We start from the raw sequence: 18,718 nt of genomic DNA, 5'->3' as shown, positions 1-18,718 counted from the left end.
AAGAGCTAGTGGGGCTATACTAGTCCAGGTGCAACCAAATTAGGAAGGCCACTAAGCTTCAACAAAGTCACTAACTTAACATAACAGGAATTGGCCTCCCTGGTACAGTATTCGGCCGCTACCTCCCTCATGATTCTTACAATTATCGCATGGCCCTCAGTCCTCAGCGGCTGCGGCGCGCCTGCTCAAGGCGGCGGTCAGACCTGCAACGCGGCAGAGGGTGCTAAAAATCTCGGGGTCAGGACAGGCCGCCACTGGAAACTGAACCTGGCAACATTCAACATGCACACTCTATCGAGCTGAAGCTAGCTTAGCAGGGCTATTTGAAGAATTAACACGCATTGCCTGGGATATTATTGGCCTTAATGATGTTAGAAACTGGTGAGGCTTATAGAGTGCAAAGCCCCGTCTTCTGCTACAGAGGTCTTATAGATAAGCGAATTCTGGGTAGGATTTCTAGTTCATAAGGCCATAGCGGGTAACATTGATGCCTTCTACAGCATTAGTGATAAGCTAGCAGTCGTCGTAATGAAGCTGAACAGGAGGTATAGAATGAAAGTAGTATAAGCCTACGTCGAACCTCCAGTCGCGGTGATGAAGAAATAGAACAGTTTTATGAAGATGTTGAATTAGCACTGAGAAAATTGCAAGCTCAGCATACTGCAGTCATAGCCGACTTAAATGCAAAAGCAGACGTGAGCAAGCAATTGGGAACTACGGCATCGGTTCTAGGAACACTAGAGGTGAGATGTTGGTAGAATTCGCGGAAAGGAATGGGCTCTGTATAATGAATACCTTCTTCAGGAAACGCGGTAACAGGAAGTGAACCTGGAAAAGCCCTAACATGAGAAACAAGTAATGAAATACATTTCATACTCTCTGCCGATGTTAGGTAGGTAGGTAGGTAGGTAGGTAGGTAGGTAGGTAGGTAGGTAGGTAGGTAGGTAGGTAGGTAGGTAGGTAGGTAGGTAAGTGTTAGGTAGGGTAAAGTGAAGTGACCATAGGTTAGTGAGGTCTGGGATTTCTCTTAATTTGAAGAGAGAAAGAATAAAAACAGTTAAGAAGAAACAGGTCAACCTAGACGCAGCAAGGGTAAAGGCAGACCAATTGAGGCTGGTGCACGCAAACAAATATGCAGCTTATAACAGGCTGATGACGACAGCATAGAGGTAATGAATTAAACTGTACCTAGGCTCATTTTAGAAGCAGCAATTGAAGTGGGAGGCAAGGCACCAAGGCAGCCAGTAGGTAAGCTCTCCCAAGTATCAAAGGACCTTATAAAGAAACTACGAAACATGAAAGTGTCAAACTCGAGAAATCAAAGAGAATTCGCTGAACTGTCAAAACTGATCAACAAGAAGGGATATTCGAAAATATAACATGGAAAAAATTGAGGTACCAGCAAAATATGAACACGACATGAAATCAGTGAGAAGAAAACTTAGCATAGGACAAGGACAAGATGTATACAGTGAAACATAAGCAGGGTAATATCATCCGCAATTCCTTTGACACACTAAAAGCAGCTATAGAATTCTGTACTGACCCAGAACAGCCAAGCTACTCTCATTCGAAGTAGTGATGAACCGGATACAGAGGCTCCTTCTATAACTAGCGATGAAGTTAGAAGGGCATTGAAAGACATGACCAGGGGAAAAGCTGTTGGGGAAGATGGAATAACAGTCGATTTGATCAAAGATGAAGGAGGTATTATGCTTGAAAAGCTTCCGGCCCTTTATACGCAATGCCTGACGACTAAGTGTACCAGAGATCTGGAAGACCGCCAATATTATACTAATCCATAAGAAGGGGGTGTCAAAGAAGTGAAGAATTATGGGCCCATTGCTTCCTTTCAGTGTCGTATAAAATATTCACCAAGATAATTTCCAATAAAGTCAGGGCAACACTTAACTCCAGTCAACCAAGAGAACAGGCGGACTTCAGGAAGGGATATTGACACGTATACATGTGTTCACTGTCAGTACTACGTGACAATATTCTACGACGTATCATATCCATGTCATCAATCAGGTAATCGAGAAATCTACGAAGTGCAGTCAACCTCTCTATATGGCTTTCATACATTATCAAAAGGCCTTTGATTCAGTACAGATACCAGCAGTCATAGAGGCATTGCGTAATTAAGGAGTACAGGAGGCATACATGGATATCTTGGCAAATATCTACAGTGATTCCCCAGCTACCGTGGTTCTCCAGAAGAAAAGTAGCAGTTTACCTATCAAAGAAAGGGGTCAGGCAAGGAGACACAATCTCTCCAATGCTATTCACTGCATGCATAGAAGTATTCCAGCTCTTAGACTGGGAAGGGTTAGGAGTGAGAATCAACGGCAAATATCTCAGTAACCTTCGGTTTGCAGATGACATTGTCCTATTCAGCAACAATGGGGACAAACCACGACAAATGGTTGAGGACCTTAACCTAGAAAGTGTAAGAGTGTGATTGAATAATAATATGCAGAATACAAAGATAATGTTCAATAGAATGGCAAGGGAACAAAAGTTCAGGATCACCAGTCACCTCCTAGAGTCTGTGAAGGACTACGTTTATCTAGGTCAGTTACTCACAGGGGACCCTGATCATGAGAAGGAAATTTCTGCGTGGATGGGCAGGTATTAGGAAATCCTGACTGGGAGCTTACCACTATCGCTGAAAAGAAAAGTGTAGAGTCGTTGCATTCTACCGGTGCTAACATTTGGGGCAGAGACTTAGAGGTGAACAAATCAGCTCGAGAACAAGTTACGCACCGCACAAATAGCGATGGAATGAAAAATGTTAGGCCTAACGCTAAGAGGCAGGAAGAGAGCGGTGTGTATTAGAGAGCAAGCAAGGGATAACCGGTATTCTAGCTGACATTAAGAGAAAGAAATGGAACTGGGCAGGCCATGTAATGCGTAGGATGTGTAACCGGTGGACCAATAGAGTTACAGAATGGGTGCGAAGAGAAGGGAAGCGCAATCGAGGACGCCAAAAAACTAGGTGGAGTGATGAAGTTAGGAAATTCCCAGGTGCAAGTTGGAATCAGCTAGCGCAATACAGGGGTAATTGGGGATCGCAGGGAGAGGCCTTTGTCCTGCAATGGACAAATAGGCTGATGGTGATCATGAGAAGTGTTAGGTGGTGGTGTTGTGAGTTCGCAAAAGGTCGTGAAGACTTGAATGACAATGAGCTTTCGGGGAGGCCACGTGCGTCGCTGACTGAGGACAGCATTCACTAAATTTAGTGCTGCGATGGGACAAATGTGTGAACCGCTGTGGGGACTATATAAAAGCAAAGTGTAAGGTACGTAGAGCAGTACGTATATTTGCAATTACCTGTATGTACGTTATTCTGGCTAATAAAAAATGGGAGAAGGAAACTCTGATTCGCTCTCGTATTTTAGAAAAGAAGATCACTGTTACCAAACAAAATGTAAATCCGACTGAAGTTAAGAGACAGATGAACCAGAAGAAGCGGAATGGAGGTTAGTCACAATCACTTTACGTTAATCGCAACCCTACTAAGCCAACAAAAGATTAAGCCAATTAGTGATCACAGGGAGTATTGGCAGTTTTCACTTTAAGTGTAGAGGTGATAAGCGAAATGGGAATGAACTTGGCCGGGAGAACAACTTGCCGCGGTTGGGGTTTAACGCACCACCTTCGCAATACGCAAGCGTCGCACTACGAATTGTCCGACGGCGTCTGACATTGAAGAATGTATAAAGCATTGTTGTGTAACGGAAGTAATTTTACGAGCATACATGTCGGAGTAAAGCACGCATGAATTTTAGAAAGTGAGGCATTTCAAATTGACCATGCAGCCTTTTTACCCCACCATCTGTGTTCTCTTCAAGAACAATTAAACCATGTCTTCTGGCCACCAAAGCAGGTGGCGATGAGCAATCACAATACATGATGATATCAAAACAATGTATTTTGTTGGATATCGCTCCCTATCTCTTCAGCCGATCTGTAAGGTAACAGTGTTTCTGTGTTTATGCACAACTGCCTTTCACTAAGGGCTTTTTGTTTGCCTTTCCAACGTTAAGAGAAAGAAGAGGCCTTCGTTCATTGGCTGTCTAATAGAAAAATTTTATTGAGGCCCTTCGGAACGCGCACTGGCACGTTGCGGGCCGCTCAGTGTAACAACGAACCTAATTCTCGAACGTGGCGTTTTGTTTTGTTGTGCCTGCCGTGGCGTGTTCTTGCAGAAACTGTCTCCGCAGCCGTCAATTTGACGCATTTACTCTATTTACTCTCCCTGATTCTCTATTGCGTCAGCAAATACACAAAACAGTTCATTTGAGAGAGTGTAAACAAATCATAATCAATCTGGCATCCTAGAATATGAACAAGAAACCAAATATTTTCATGCAACTTGCAGTGGTACAGATATTGCATCGAGGAACTGCACTGCCACGCTTCTTAAAGGTGGCTGACTCTATGGACACCAGCTTTTCGGCCTTAACCTGTATTAAAATTCTAACTACCCTAATGAGTGTCCCGCTTCATGGCAGGATTCATATGACATCTAACGTGATTCCATTTAACCATCGAAGTCAACTTGTAGCAGTGTAATTGTCAGAACCACTATATTATTTAGACAACCGGCTCACCCAATCTCTTTCACCCGACAGCACAGCTTGTTATTTCCTTCCCTCTGACCCCTTCTCCATCAGCCTAACATCACATTTACCCATGGACACGCAAGCTATACTTCCCGCGTGGGTCTGCTCTCTTGCTAACAATATAAATTGGCTGAACGAAGTCTCTCTCCTGGAACTTGGGGCTGGGGCGACACTTCCTCCTTCTGTGACCTTGACCCGGAAACTGGCACCTGAAGACCCTGTGAAGTTGACTTGATTTGCTCCACCACGGCGTCGTGCCCAGCGGCAAAGCCACAAGAGAGAAAGTGCTATGAAGTACAGGGATACCGACAAACTAACCTACACACTAAATAAAAATAATAAATTATGGGGTTTACGTGGCAAAACCACGATCGGATCATGAAGAACACCGTAGTGGAGAACTCCAGAATAATTTGAGCCACCTGGTGTTTTAGCGTGCACTTAAATCTAAGTACACGTGTGTTTTCGCAATTCGTCCCCGTCTAAATGCGGCCGCCGTGGCCGCGATTCATTCCCGCGACCCGGTGCTTAACAGCTCAACACCAATGCCACTAAGCAACCCCGGCGGGTCCTACAGGCTACTAACGGTTTATTGTGGATGGTAAGTGTCCCAGACCGCATATGCAGAGCCTGCATGAGAATTGCATGTACTTATTTTCAGTAGTCAGCCGTATGTCAAACCGTACGGTCAGAAAATGCTGCAAAATTTGTCTTGATTTCACATTCTTTTGGCAAGGAAACAATAATGCTTGGTCAGAATATTGACAAGAATCTGCTCTCATTCTTTTCTCGCTTCGTCAGTGGTCCGAGTTGCGTTCGGTTACATTATCGCCGGTATCGGCCAGCCGGGAGGGGCTGATGATAAGAAAGGCCAGAAGTTAGCACCGCTAAGTTTCGAGGCATGCGATGTATGCGACTTACAATGTGAGGTGATCACCCGTGTGCGCAACACGCTCAGACTTCTGTGTTCTCGGGACACCTGGCGCTTAGAGATGGGGCGTTTGACTGCATGGCTTTCCGGATGAGTTTATATTTTTCGTTAAAGAAACTTGATGCCTCTAAAGTGGATGCAATCCACCTATAGACTCCCAAACCTGGGCCAGGCAGTGCTATGAACGCTGCTGACCCACGTAAGTAGCCAGCGCGCGTGTCGCGTCAACGTGTTGTGTACGGGAGTATGGCCTGCAAGGTTTTGCCTCTCGAGCGCCTGTTCGCACGAGCCTGCCGTTCAGTGCCAAAACAGCCTTGAAAACCCGAAGGGCCTACAGCAACCCGTGAAATCTTACTTATTTCCTGGCTGAAATAGAGGAGACAAGCGTGAACTACTGATGTTGTTGAGTCAAATAAGTCGCCATTGTTTGCTTTTGCATGCCCAGTCTTTATCTGTGTCGTGTACTCAGTCGAGGGGGCTCTCGCGGGTAACCGGCGCCTATTATTATATGAGACACTGGGGCTCGTAGCCTCATCTTCCGCCACCGCTGAGCGCCGGCAGCAGAGGCAGCATCGTGCAGGTGGAGCGAGTGATGTGATGCGATCACAATCTTAAAAACAAAGAGGCAAATAATTTGTCACGTAGTAATAAAGTGTTAAGAAATTCTGGCGGACGCCTTACAAGTACCAAGGGAGAAGCGTTTGCCATCGAGTCGCGCGACACAACGACGGCGACTTCACTGAGGTCCCGAAACTCATGACGAATTACTACCAGTGTCACACAGGTACTTTGGATAGCGATCTAGTCTAATCTAGATAGGGCTTCTACACGGGCACTTTCGACCACGATGTTTCACGATCTGAACCGAGTAGATCGCGGTCGTAGACTGTCGTAAGCGCCGTCACGCTGACTGATCTCAACGAACTCTATCCGGAATAACTTCTTGGGCGAGTTGGTGTTTACTTAACGTGATGCTTAGCAACACAAAAAAACACTCAAAACAAAAGATAACAGTGAGCACTCGTCTCTCACTGTTAGCGTTTATTTCGAGCTTTTTGGCTGCTAAATATTGATCTGGAGTGTTGGACCGTGTGGCAGCGACCATTCTTGATTGCAGTCCAGAAAATTGCTCGGCTTCCGACTTGATCGCAACTAAAAGCGCCGGGTTGCAGCGGTATTAAAGAATGACCGACAGTGAAAGCGATTCAAACAGCCGCTGCTCTCCTCTCCTCAATTAATCATGTGCTTATTAATTTTTCACCTATGCAATGCTAGGTTCGTTTTATTGCTCGATATGTAATTTATTGTAAGGGTTCCCGCCTGCAGTTTTTACTTTAGGACCCCTTCCTGTATAGTACTGTTCTTGTACTAATATACTTATTAATAAAATTGCATTGAACTGAACTGATTTCGCGCTTTGAATATGTCATACAGTACTGTGCGGATTCTTTTGACAGATGGGCTACCCAATCTTAAGCCCGGAATAAACGCTCAACTACTAGCAATTTCCAACTAAATAAGTGTTACCGTTCAAGATGCTTGTCGAAACAGTCGACGCACGTTTTCAAACAAACACGAGAACGCACAATGTACCTCGCACACGCCAATCAGCCGCCGCTTAATGCGTCGAAGTAGGGCTGCAGCGATATTCTCATCGTCCCGAGGATATCGTCATGACTGAGCTATGGCTAAGCAACATTGTCCCCGCGAATGAGAGCAAGGCTTCGGGAAAACGGCAAACTTTGGCATTTCCAATGGTCGCCAGTTTATTGTACCCGCGCTGATAGATGGTGACGCGGCTCTTCGCTAGGAAAAGCAGTGGCGCTGGCTTGTCGCGATAAACTTCAGTTTGGCAGCCTATAAGCTATAAAGAGCGGTGTGACCTACGGTGGGATCGACCCTGTCATGCAGCACAGCAGCCCAAGCTCTAACCACCAGGCCACAAAGGCACGCATGCTTCTGTCGTGCCAAAGTCACCATTTGGACGTCTTACGCGTGCGTCACCAGCCAGCTTCCAGGATTTTTTTCCCTCGTGACAGGTAGTACTTTAAGAACCTGCGTTATACAGCACAGCCTTCGGCATCGGGTCACATTTTTTCATGAAACAAATGGTACTTACAAATTCTCACTAGTGTATTGTACAATAATGTCACTCTGAAGTACAACCGATACAATGTCCATTATACTGTCCCGGGGTGTGTGGTATATACGAGGCGAACAGTGGTACATACCTTGTACTTAATAGCGCATAAAAAGGGGACGAGGCACAGATGGACGACGCGGACACAGCGCTAACTTCCAACAATCGTTTATTCTACGAAGCACTTCACATATATATAGTTAACAGATAGCAGCGCACGCAAGCACATAAGTACTGGTTTTTTAACACATGACGGTAACGTGGCATGTGTAATGGAAAAGATGAGATCGAAGATGAAAAAGGTGAAAAAACGATTAAAAAAGATTTAAAAAATTTTTTTCTTGTAGCGACAGATTAGGATGCTATCTTCATCACGCCACCCTCTGTACCTTGTTTAAAAAATCTAATTCTTTTTTCGAAAGATCAATTGAAGGCGCGCTAACACAAGCATCCCCCAAACTAGCGATCTTCGCCGCTTCAATGATCTCACGTGTTGTTTGCATTGGGCTTCTTCCTATCGCTGTGCACTGCTTATAAATGGGACTGCACCCATGCTTTCTACAGTGGAAAGCCAGATGGCCCACTCCTCCAGTTCGCACGTTATTTGCGTGTTCACGCAGCCTATCATTTATACACCTTCCTGTTTGGCCGATGTATTTTTTGCCACATGACAAGGGTAGTTCATACACGATATTGTTCTCACAATGAACATGGCTTTCCTTGTGCTTTGTCTGGCAACGGGGTTTTCCAGAACCACAATAGCTGGCCTTGCACAAGTTGGACAGCTTGTTTGGCGCTGAAAAGATGACGCTTACATTTGCGTTGTTGCCAATCTTTTTCAGCCTATGTGAGATATCGTGGATGTACGGTATTATTGAGCGTATCTGCTTCCTTTGAACGATATCCGGAGAAGCGAACTGCTCATTTTGCCCGCGCTTCACGGTCTTAAGGAGGCCTTCGGACACCGCTTTGATAATATACTGCGGAAAACCAGCCTGTTTGAGGCGTTCCTCTTGCGCAAGGAAACTGGAAAAACACTTATGAGGGCATGAGCGGCGAAGCGCATTCATTAGGGTAGACTTTGCGATGCCTCTTTTAACCAACTTAGAGTGGCCTGACGAAAATGGCAGTAGTGGCTTGTTCGCCCTTGGTTCATATGCCCAGCACACTTGGTCTCCCTCAAAAAACATTCTTATGTCGAGGAATCGTAAAGTACCGTTTTGAGGCATTTCATGCGTGATAGTGAGCGGGTGCAAACACTTATTAAAATCCCACTTGGAGAACGTTCTCAAGTGGGATGGAAATTTTTATCTCCAAAAACAAGGAATTTGCATTGGTTCCTGTATTGCGCCAATTTTAAGTGACCTTTATCTTGCTCGTGTAAACAGGACACTGGATGCCAGATTAGATAACCCAAATGTAAAGAAGGTATATAGGTATGTTGACGACTACCTTGTACTTCTTGATTCAAGTTCAAGCGGGAGGGTTTTTCCTGATGTTTACGCAAGTGCTAGACCTTTTTGATAAGTGTTTGCACCCGCTCACTATCACGCATGAAATGCCTCAAAACGGTACTTTACGATTCCTCGACATAAGAATGTTTTTTGAGGGAGACCAAGTGTGCTGGGCATATGAACCAAGGGCGAACAAGCCACTACTGCCATTTTCTTCAGGCCACTCTAAGTTGGTTAAAAGAGGCATCGCAAAGTCTACCCTAATGAATGCGCTTCGCCGCTCATGCCCTCATAAGTGTTTTTCCAGTTTCCTTGCGCAAGAGGAACGCCTCAAACAGGCTGGTTTTCCGCAGTATATTATCACAGCGGTGGCCGAAGGCCTCCTTAAGACCGTGAAGCGCGGGCAAAATGAGCAGTTCGCTTCTCCGGACATCGTTCAAAGGAAGCAGAAACGCTCAATAATACCGTACATCCACGATATCTCACACAGGCTGAAAAAGATTGGCAACAACGCAAATGTAAGCGTCATCTTTTCAGCGCCAAACAAGCTGTCCAACTTGTGCAAGGCCAGTTATTGTGGTTCTGGAAAACCCCGTTGCCAGACAAAGCACAAGGAAAGCCATGTTCATTGTGAGAACAATATCGTGTATGAACTACCCTTGTCATGTGGCAAAAAATACATCGGCCAAACAGGAAGGTGTATAAATGATAGGCTGCGTGAACACGCAAATAACGTGCGAACTGGAGGAGTGGGCCATCTGGCTTTCCACTGTAGAAAGCATGGGTGCAGTCCCATTTATAAGCAGTGCACAGCGATAGAAAGAAGCCCAATGCAAACAACACGTGAGATCATTGAAGCGGCGAAGATCGCTAGTTTGGGGGATGCTTGTGTTAGCACGCCTTCAATTGATCTTTCGAAAAACGAATTAGATTTTTTAAACAAGGTACAGAGGGCGGCGTGATGAAGATAGCATCCTAATCTGTCGCTACAAGAAAAAATTTTTTTTAAATCTTTTTTAATCGTTTTTTTACCTGTTTCATCTTCGATCTCATCTTTTCTATTACACATGCCACGTTACCGTCATGTGTTAAAAAACCAGTACTTATGCGCTTGCGTGCGCTGCTATCTGTTAACTATATATATGTGAAGTGCTTCGTAGAATAAACGATTGTTGGAAGTTAGCGCTGTGTCCGCGTCGTCCATCTGTGCCTCGTCCCCTTTTTATGCGCTATTAAGTACAAGACATGGAATACCAACTCTCCCAATCTTACGCTCTTTCAAGTGGTACATACGCCAGTTCTGCCTCAGTGCACAGTATTTAACGTATATCAACAGCGGCAGTATTGATCGATGGTAGAGAATTGTTTTAGTGATGCATATGCAACAAAGAAAATGTGCGCATTCTTTTTCACTGAATTATATTGTGCCTTCCAGTTCTGACGGCTTCTTGCCATAACTATTTATTTACCGAGACCAGTTATTCATACCTAGGAAGCTTAGCTGCAGCACTTGTGTTATCCACTTTTGTGAATTCGGCCACTTGGAAAGGACTTTTTCCGTTACACATGAATGTAGATCAGTCTATATAAGCTCACCAACTATATTAACATCACAAGTTTCCCTATTCAAAATTTTTAGAGAGCTGTGGGGTGCGCTACTTCCAGTTGCAATGCCGCATATTGTGTCCTGAAATTTTTGGGCCTGATTACAAGTATTCGTAATGTTTATTTTCTATTCTGAGTATAGTCTGCATGAATGCATGCCATAAAGCGTAAGAACATTGCGGAAATTCTCGAGCAATTGTCGATACAGTCGTGCGCTCAATTTCATACCCTTGTCAATGCTCTTCGCATGCAGCTACAAGAATGAAGGATTCGGCAAGGGAGACATATTCCTAGGGTACTTGCCGCTGATGCACGCCGCCCCTCTGTGGCTTCTCTTCACAATGCTCACCCACCACGTTCAACTTGTACTGGTGGCCGCCAAGGACCTGGGCTCAGTGCTTGCACCCATTGCAAAATACAAGGTGAGAAAGATTGTTGTATTCGCGGGAAGATAGAACGCTAATGGAATAATTCATAACTGTAGCCGTATCAAAAGATTTTCATGTTTTTTTTATTTGTGGGTCTCATAGTCTCACATCTTGTCGAATATACTTCCCAGTCTTCAAGCTATTTTCAACTTCTGACCCATTTATTTGGCATTTACCGACCAGCGAACAAAATTTACCTAGCAAAAACGCGGTATGTGAATGCGCTTCTACTGCAGTTTCCGGCTTCTGCACTTCTCTAGTTGAAACCGTTGAACGTGAAAGCACATCAACTATAGTTACAGGGTTTAAGGGCTAAGTTGCACTTCACCGGTTAAACGGTTTCAGCTCTTTCGCCACTTATTTCAATCTACCTTGTGATATGAAACTGTACCAATGAATAGCGTATGATTTTTTTTGGCGACCGAGTTCACTTAACTCCATTAAGCTCTCTTTAACGTCAACACGCTCTCTTATTCATCATCTTGTGACGTTGGTGAGAGCAGCGCATCTTCGTTATTGGGTTATATATGCTATGATAAGTTAATAACTTCACCGTACCAGTGCTTCGCAGATACTAAGCAAAGCAAGAGTGAAATATTACTGCATTTTCTTCCTCGTGTGCACAATAGAGCCCTTTCACTCGTCATGATTAAGCGCAACTGTATTGCTAGTTCGTGTTCCGCTTCCAGAAAAGTATGAAATTACGAAATATTCAGTGTCAGATCATGCCAGCATGACCATGGCAGCAGAAACAACACCATATAAAAGTTACATTATTGCAAAAAAGTCTGCAGTATTTTGATGAAAGCAAAGAATGTCAAAGCAACGCAAGCTCCTGGAGCTACCAGTTAGGAGAGTGAGTGCTCGGTGACTACTCGTATCAAAACAGTGTTTAGCTATCGTTTATCACCTTCACACAAGCATGGTGCGAACAAACGCAACGGCGAAGGCAGTGTGGAATTGGTGTATCGAGTGCCGTTCTTGGCAGCGTGGTGGTAATAATAGTGCGTTATTTTATCACTCTTTCACATTTGTCGTAGTCCCGTTGGCAGCTCCTCTCCATAGATAAGCCGTGTTGTTGAACATTAGTGCCCCTAATGTCAGAGCACAATTCATTATTTCTGCCTTGACGAGAATAGTTTTTTTTTGGCTCCAAAGGCGACGTTTATTGTGAATCGGCATGTCAAAGTGATGCATAGGATTGTGAAAAAGACAGAGGAATGACATTCAAGAGAAGCATGAGTGCAGACGAGGTAACATGTAGGTGTCTGTTTGTGGACGACCAAAATTTGTATAGAGTGCCACAATGAGCTCAGAGATCCTCCCGAGTATCGTCACTGTCGACCAACGGAAATCTCCAATGTCTAAATTAAACTGCAATATGTGGAATGTCGGTCATTACAATCATCTGTACTTTACGTCTCAAAATGCTCAATAAATAAATAACTAAAAATAAAAAGTAAATAACTAAATATGTAAATAAATATATAAATAAAAAATGATTCTTTACTTCAACCGTCCACATTGTGGTAAGTAAGTACCTACTTTTCACAGCCTTTGGGATTGGCCCAGTCCACCCAGTGCGCATCCTTTGGAATTGGCCCATGTAAAGAACCCAACATGTCGGTTGGAGTACGATAAAGTAACCTTCAGTATCGATTTGAATGAGGTAGAAATCATTGTAAAAATTGCAAATATAACCTGAATTTGAAACAGTGCATATATGTACCCCCCTCCAGTAAGCGCCATCCTCGCATAGTACTCGGGCTCCTGGATGATGGAGCACCTACGACCAAATAAAATAAGAACATTTAATAGAATTAGAAACGGCGTAGCAAACAGCTTAACTCTTTATCGGAGAGGCAAATAAAACGGATGTTGTGTAGCATGTGGTTTTTTCTTTCTTCGTTAATCCAGCTGCGATACACGAGGCTTTTATAGCCTGATACAATGTTTAAGTAGCCGGAATGCAGCACCCCCAAGCAGCGCTGCCCTTTCGTGTTGCTACCGCGCCATGCCTAGCGGGCTAGTGATAAGTGGCCGCGGTAGTCGGCGTTCTCATTCAGACGCAATAAACATGTGAGTTCTTCAAGACCAGGAGTGCTTGGCCTGCTTCTTCAGTGGCTGCGCTTAGCTGGCCAACTACTAGGCATGTTTTGCCAGTTTCTTCGGTGGCTGCACTTCGCAGACCAACATGGTTCACCTTCAATGAGCCATACGCAGTTGTATCATCTGGCGACGAGGTGAAAAGTTCCAAGTTAGTCGGCGTTCCTGCACGGCAGGTTCAAGTGAGTCTGTGTTCCCGGACGGCTCGTCCACCTGATCAACATGCCAAATTTCGGCAGTCTCGAACCATTCGAGGGGGTAGGAAACATCTGGCCCTGCTATGTGGACAGACTCGAAGCATTTTTCGCGGCGAACGATATCGCCGAAGACAAGCAAACGTCCGTATTTATCAGTTGTTGCGGGCAGAAGACGTATGCGTTACTTCGCAACTTGGTAAAACCTGACAAGCCGGGTGACAAAACCCTTGAACAGATTCTTTTGGTTCTTGGAAACGACTATTGCCCGAAGCCGTCTGCAGTCGTGCAGCGTTTCCGTTTCAACTCCCGCGTTCGCGCGGAAGGCAAATCTATCAGCGAGTTCATTGCTGTGCTGAAAAGCCTCTCTGAGCATTGAAACTTCGGTGCCGAACTAGAAAACACGATGCGCGACCGCATTGTGCGTGGTGTGAACAACGCAGACGTTCAAACAAGATTGCTGGAAAAAGCGGACCTCACATTCCAGGATGCCGTGCAGACAGCCCTACCAATGGAAGGAGCAAAATAGGATGCCGGGGAGATGGCACAAGCTAACCCTGACGGCGCCTTTTCGACCCTCCGAGTCTCGTCAGGCTCCGTGGCCGTCACCTGCTATCGCTGCGGGGTGGACACCTTGCATCCGAATGCAAGCATATGAACATCGTCTGCAGTTACTGCCACAAACTGGGTCATCTGGCGAAAGTTTGCAACACGAAACGAAAGGACAACCAAGCCCGAAGCAGCAGTCCGCACAAGCAGCGTTCGTCCACTGAACGAAGTTCGCAGTCGCCAAGCAACCGCCTTCGCGTGCACACTGTAAAAGATGGAGATGCCGCTACAGCTTCGCCTTCAGAAGTCTACGACATATGGCAAATTAACTACGCCAAACCGCCTCCGCCCATCACCGTCACCGTTGACGTTTGCGGCAAGCCACTCCGCATGGAAGTGAACACGGGGGCAAGCGTCTCCATCATTGCAAAGTCGCCGCTTCTACAGGTTCTGCCTTCAGTTAATGTGCAGCCGTCGCAAGTGTTTCTGCGAAGCTATAACGGGGAACTGTAAAAAGTTGAAGGCAAGGTTGATGTCCTTGTGAAGTTTCCTGGCAAGGAGGCTGACCTACCCATTTTTCTGACCGGCGACAGTTCACCTACTCTGCTAGGAAGCAACTGGATGCGCGAGCTGGGCACTGGCCTCTCCAATGATGAAGTGCACATGCACTTTCTGACGTCAAAAACCCAGTCCAAGACTTTGCAGAGGTGTTCGAAGAAGGTCTTGGTACGTTCAAAGGTGCTAAAGCGTCATTGCATGTTCCTTCTGATGCCCCAATCCGTTTCTTCAATCCATGCCTTCTGCCATATGCCTTGACAGATGGAGTCACACATGAAATACAACGATTAAGAAGAGATTCCATCCTTGTTCCAGTGAAAACATCAAGGTGCGCTGCACCTATTGTTCATGTGGTAAAAAAATAATGGGTGCATCATAATCTGTGGAGATTTTCGTGTCACCATCAACCCATTAGCGACACTGGACAAATATCCAATTCCATCCGGACCTGTGGACTGTCCTTGCAGGGGGTGAGAAATTCAGCAAATTGGATCTGCGTGACGCGTATCAGCAAGTAGTGCTTGATAGAGCACTGCACGGGCTCGGGCTTACCCGAAATCCCGGGCCCGGCCCGGCCCGTGGGCCGGGCCGGCCCGGGTAGAGGAGTTTTTTCACGGGCTCGGGCCGGGCTCGGGCACGGCGTGTGCTATTTGACCCGGGCCCGGGCCGGGCTCGGGTTTTTTGACGCGGGCCCGGGCCGGGCTCTTGCTTTCTGCGAGTTATTCTCGGGCTTCTCAACTCTGCAAAACTTGTATTTCTCGCTCTCGGTCCGGGTTCGGGCCGGTTTCGAGTGAGGCTCGGGCCGGGCTCGGGCTTAAGGTAAAGGGGTGGCGGGCCGGGCCGGGCGGGTAACGTAGATTACTTCCGGGCCCGGGCCGGGCTCGGGTTTCGCCATAAAAGTTTTGATCGGGCTCGGGCGGGCCGCCCAATGTAAAAACGGGCCCGGGCCGGGCCCGGGCCGCAAAAATCGGCCCGTGCAGTGCTCTAGTGCTTGATGAGGCCTCCAGAGAGCACGTCACAATTGCGACACACATGGGGTTGTTTCAATACACCCGCTTGCCATTTGGAGTGTGGTCAGCTCCTGCTATATTTCAACGTGAGATGGAAAACTTGCTGAGAGGGCTACCACATGTTGCCGCCTATTTCGACGACATACTCGTCACAGGTGCTAATGATGCTGAGCATTTCAACAACCTTCGTGCTGTGCTTCGCAAGCTTCAAGAATCTGGCCTCAAAAGGTCATTTCTTCGATCCACAAGTGGAGTATCTTGGGCACATCATCAGCAAGGAAGGCCTTTCCCCGAACGTCGACAAAGTGGTTGCTATTCTGCATGCCCCTGTGCCAAAAGACGTCAAAGAACTTCAGCGTTTCTTGGGACTTGTCTATTTCTATCGGGCTTTTTTGCCTAATCTTTCTGCACTTATTTCTCCCTGCACTCTCTTCTTTGTGATGGAAAAAATTGGGAGTGGGGGCAAGATAAGCAGGATGCATTTACAGCCTGCAAGAACCAAGGAGGTTTTAAAAAATGCTGGATTGGAGCTGCCGTCTCAAAAGTGAAGCCGGACCGCCGCCATCTTACCACAGGCAAGCAATAACGTTAGGAAATAGCTGACAAGGAAATTTATTTACCCGTAGGCACGCGTACAACTGTTGTATGAACGTATACAATGCAATATAACGTACCACACATGCAATACATCCTACTTCATATAAACAGAACAGATGAGCAAACAAAACAGTAAATTGCGTCTGCTTGACATTAACTTTGCCACACATCACAAACACTACGACAGTGTACATGCAAAATCATAAATGTCAGCCTCGGATTCATGAATGACATCCGAAGCACAGACTGGTACAGTTTCTACTCAGGCAAACAAAGTTTGGGCATTATTCTGGCTGCAGCAAAACTTTGCCTCGAGACACGGTTAGGTACCGCGTAGACCAGCGGCGAAGAAACTCGGCTTCACCGAGCTTGAAGAGCTGTTCTTCAAGATGACCCCCTATTATCACCCTTAGTTTGCGCACTCTGGGGTACATTGCTCTATTTGGCTGCCGGGATCGTTCTGCAATGTTGCGGAAGCACCACAAAACGTAGCTAACGCTGTAGTAGACGAGACTCGCAAACCGATCTCGCCGCCGTGGTGCCCGCACGATGGATATTCCAAATAATCTTCCAACCAGCTTCCAGAAGGTGCGCGCTACAACGCACTCCTTTACTACATGCGTGTTGGTTTCTGTTTGTGCGCAATGTATGCATAAATCATTCGCTACCATATTCCAGCGTTCAAGCCTGTCTCTTGTAGGTAGAATACCCCACTGATATTGCCAGTGAAAATCCTTCACTTTAGAATGCAAATAAGGTGAGGAAACGGCTGTCCATGTGCTTGTAGTAGCTGTCCCTGAAGGCACAGCCGTCTCACACAACATTTCACAAAGCCTTGAAACTGGTGTCGTACGCCACTTTGTATTCCTTACTTGCACAAGCTGGCTCTGTAAGCGCGCAGCCGCCGCATACTGCGGTGCTGGCGTTACCGCTGTCGGAAGCAAGTTGCCTGAATTTTGTGGCATGAGCGTTCGACGGTAATGACCCAGCCAATAAAGGAGAAGTGGCCTACCTGGGTACTCATCATCATCAAGTAGCTCACATGTACTCTTAGTGCACAGCAGTCTACCAAATGTAACTATACACGGCAAGCTCCATCCTCCGCTGGCTTTCGGAAGACGCAAAAATTGTTGTGCTACGTATTGTGTCTTGTTTAGCCAAAACCATGAGAAAATAATTTTGTTTACTACACGTACTGTTGGTGACGGCGGAAGAGCCACTCTTGCAGCAAACCACAGTTTACTGCACAATACATTCTTAATAAAGAAAGCCCTTTCTGCTAGCGGCAGTGGCGACGCAGTCACTGCTTCCGACTGTGCTTTAATACAGCTGATAATGTCTCTCCACGTGTGAGGTGAAACACCACTTGTAGAAAATTTTATGCCTAATATTTGCACATGCTCGGTCTGTTTAATATTTCCTGGTAATGTTATTGCACTGCGTCCTAAATTTAATGCTTCGCATTTCCTCATATTTATTTTACCCCCTGACAATGATGCATACTGATTATAAATACGAAATACATCTACAAGACTGTCCCCATCCCGTAAGAACAAAGTAATGTCATCCGCATACGCTGACACTTTTATGCACCCATTGCCCGGCATAGGAAGACGCCTTATAAGCGAGCTCTTGCTAAAACGCCTTAACAATGGGTCAATCGCAAGCACAAACAATAGAGGTGACAAAGGACAGCCCTGCCGCAATCCCCTTGTCACATCAAACCTAGGAGTTAAAGTGCTGTTAAGTAGTATCTCGGCTGTTGTTCCCGAATACAACATCCGCAAGATATCTACAAACTCTTCGGGAAACTTACAGCATCGTAACACCTCAAATAAGTACAGGTGTTCTAAGCGGTCGAACGCTTTGGCTTGGTCTAAACTTACCAATACACCTGAAGCTTGACGTGCTGTTGTGTATTGTATGATATCACGTGTTAAGTGGAGAGATGAAAATATACTCCGACCAGGCACGGAACATGTTTGATGCACACTGACTATTTTAGGCAATAATACCTTCATGCGATTTACAAGAAGGGTTGTGATTATCTTATAGTCTGTGTTGAGCAGCGTTATGGGCCTCCAGGATGAGGGTTCGGCAAGGTTGGAGTCTGGCTTTGGCAAGAGTATCACGCGGCCCCGATTAAACGATTTAGAAATACCTTCCCGTGCAAGAATTCCGTTAAGAAGAGATACCAAGGCCGTGCTTACTTCTGTACAGCAGGACCGGTAAAATTCGACTGGTAAGCCATCTGTACCGGGTGTTGATCCACTGTTCATAGATCGGATAACATCAAAAACTTCTTGCGAATTTGTTGGAGACAATAAATTCTTGCCTTCTGTGTAGTCCACGTGGGGTAGATTATTACAAAAATCATATATTTCTTCACCTAAAAGTTGGGCATTGTAAATATTTTCCGATGAAAATGCGTCTGAGAACCAGTTCCAAAATATTCTTTCGATATCTCGTCTCGCACCGCTCTCTGTGCCATCCTCTATTATAACTTTTTCAATATATG

General features: G+C 45.8%; 1 protein-coding gene across 1 annotated transcript in view; it reads left to right on the top strand.

The window, feature by feature from the left end:
* Window positions 1-18,718, top strand: part of LOC119466640 (uncharacterized) — an 89,352-nt gene that overhangs the window by 42,212 nt on the left and 28,422 nt on the right. Inside the window, exon 6 of the mRNA XM_037727158.2 lies at window positions 11,012-11,180. Coding sequence (XP_037583086.1) covers window positions 11,012-11,180 — 169 coding nt within the window. The remainder of the gene's footprint in view (window positions 1-11,011; window positions 11,181-18,718) is intronic.

The sequence above is a fragment of the Dermacentor silvarum genome, chromosome 10, assembly GCF_013339745.2.
Source record: "Dermacentor silvarum isolate Dsil-2018 chromosome 10, BIME_Dsil_1.4, whole genome shotgun sequence".
NCBI lineage: Eukaryota > Metazoa > Arthropoda > Arachnida > Ixodida > Ixodidae > Dermacentor > Dermacentor silvarum.
This window is presented reverse-complemented; position numbering and strand designations above follow the sequence as displayed.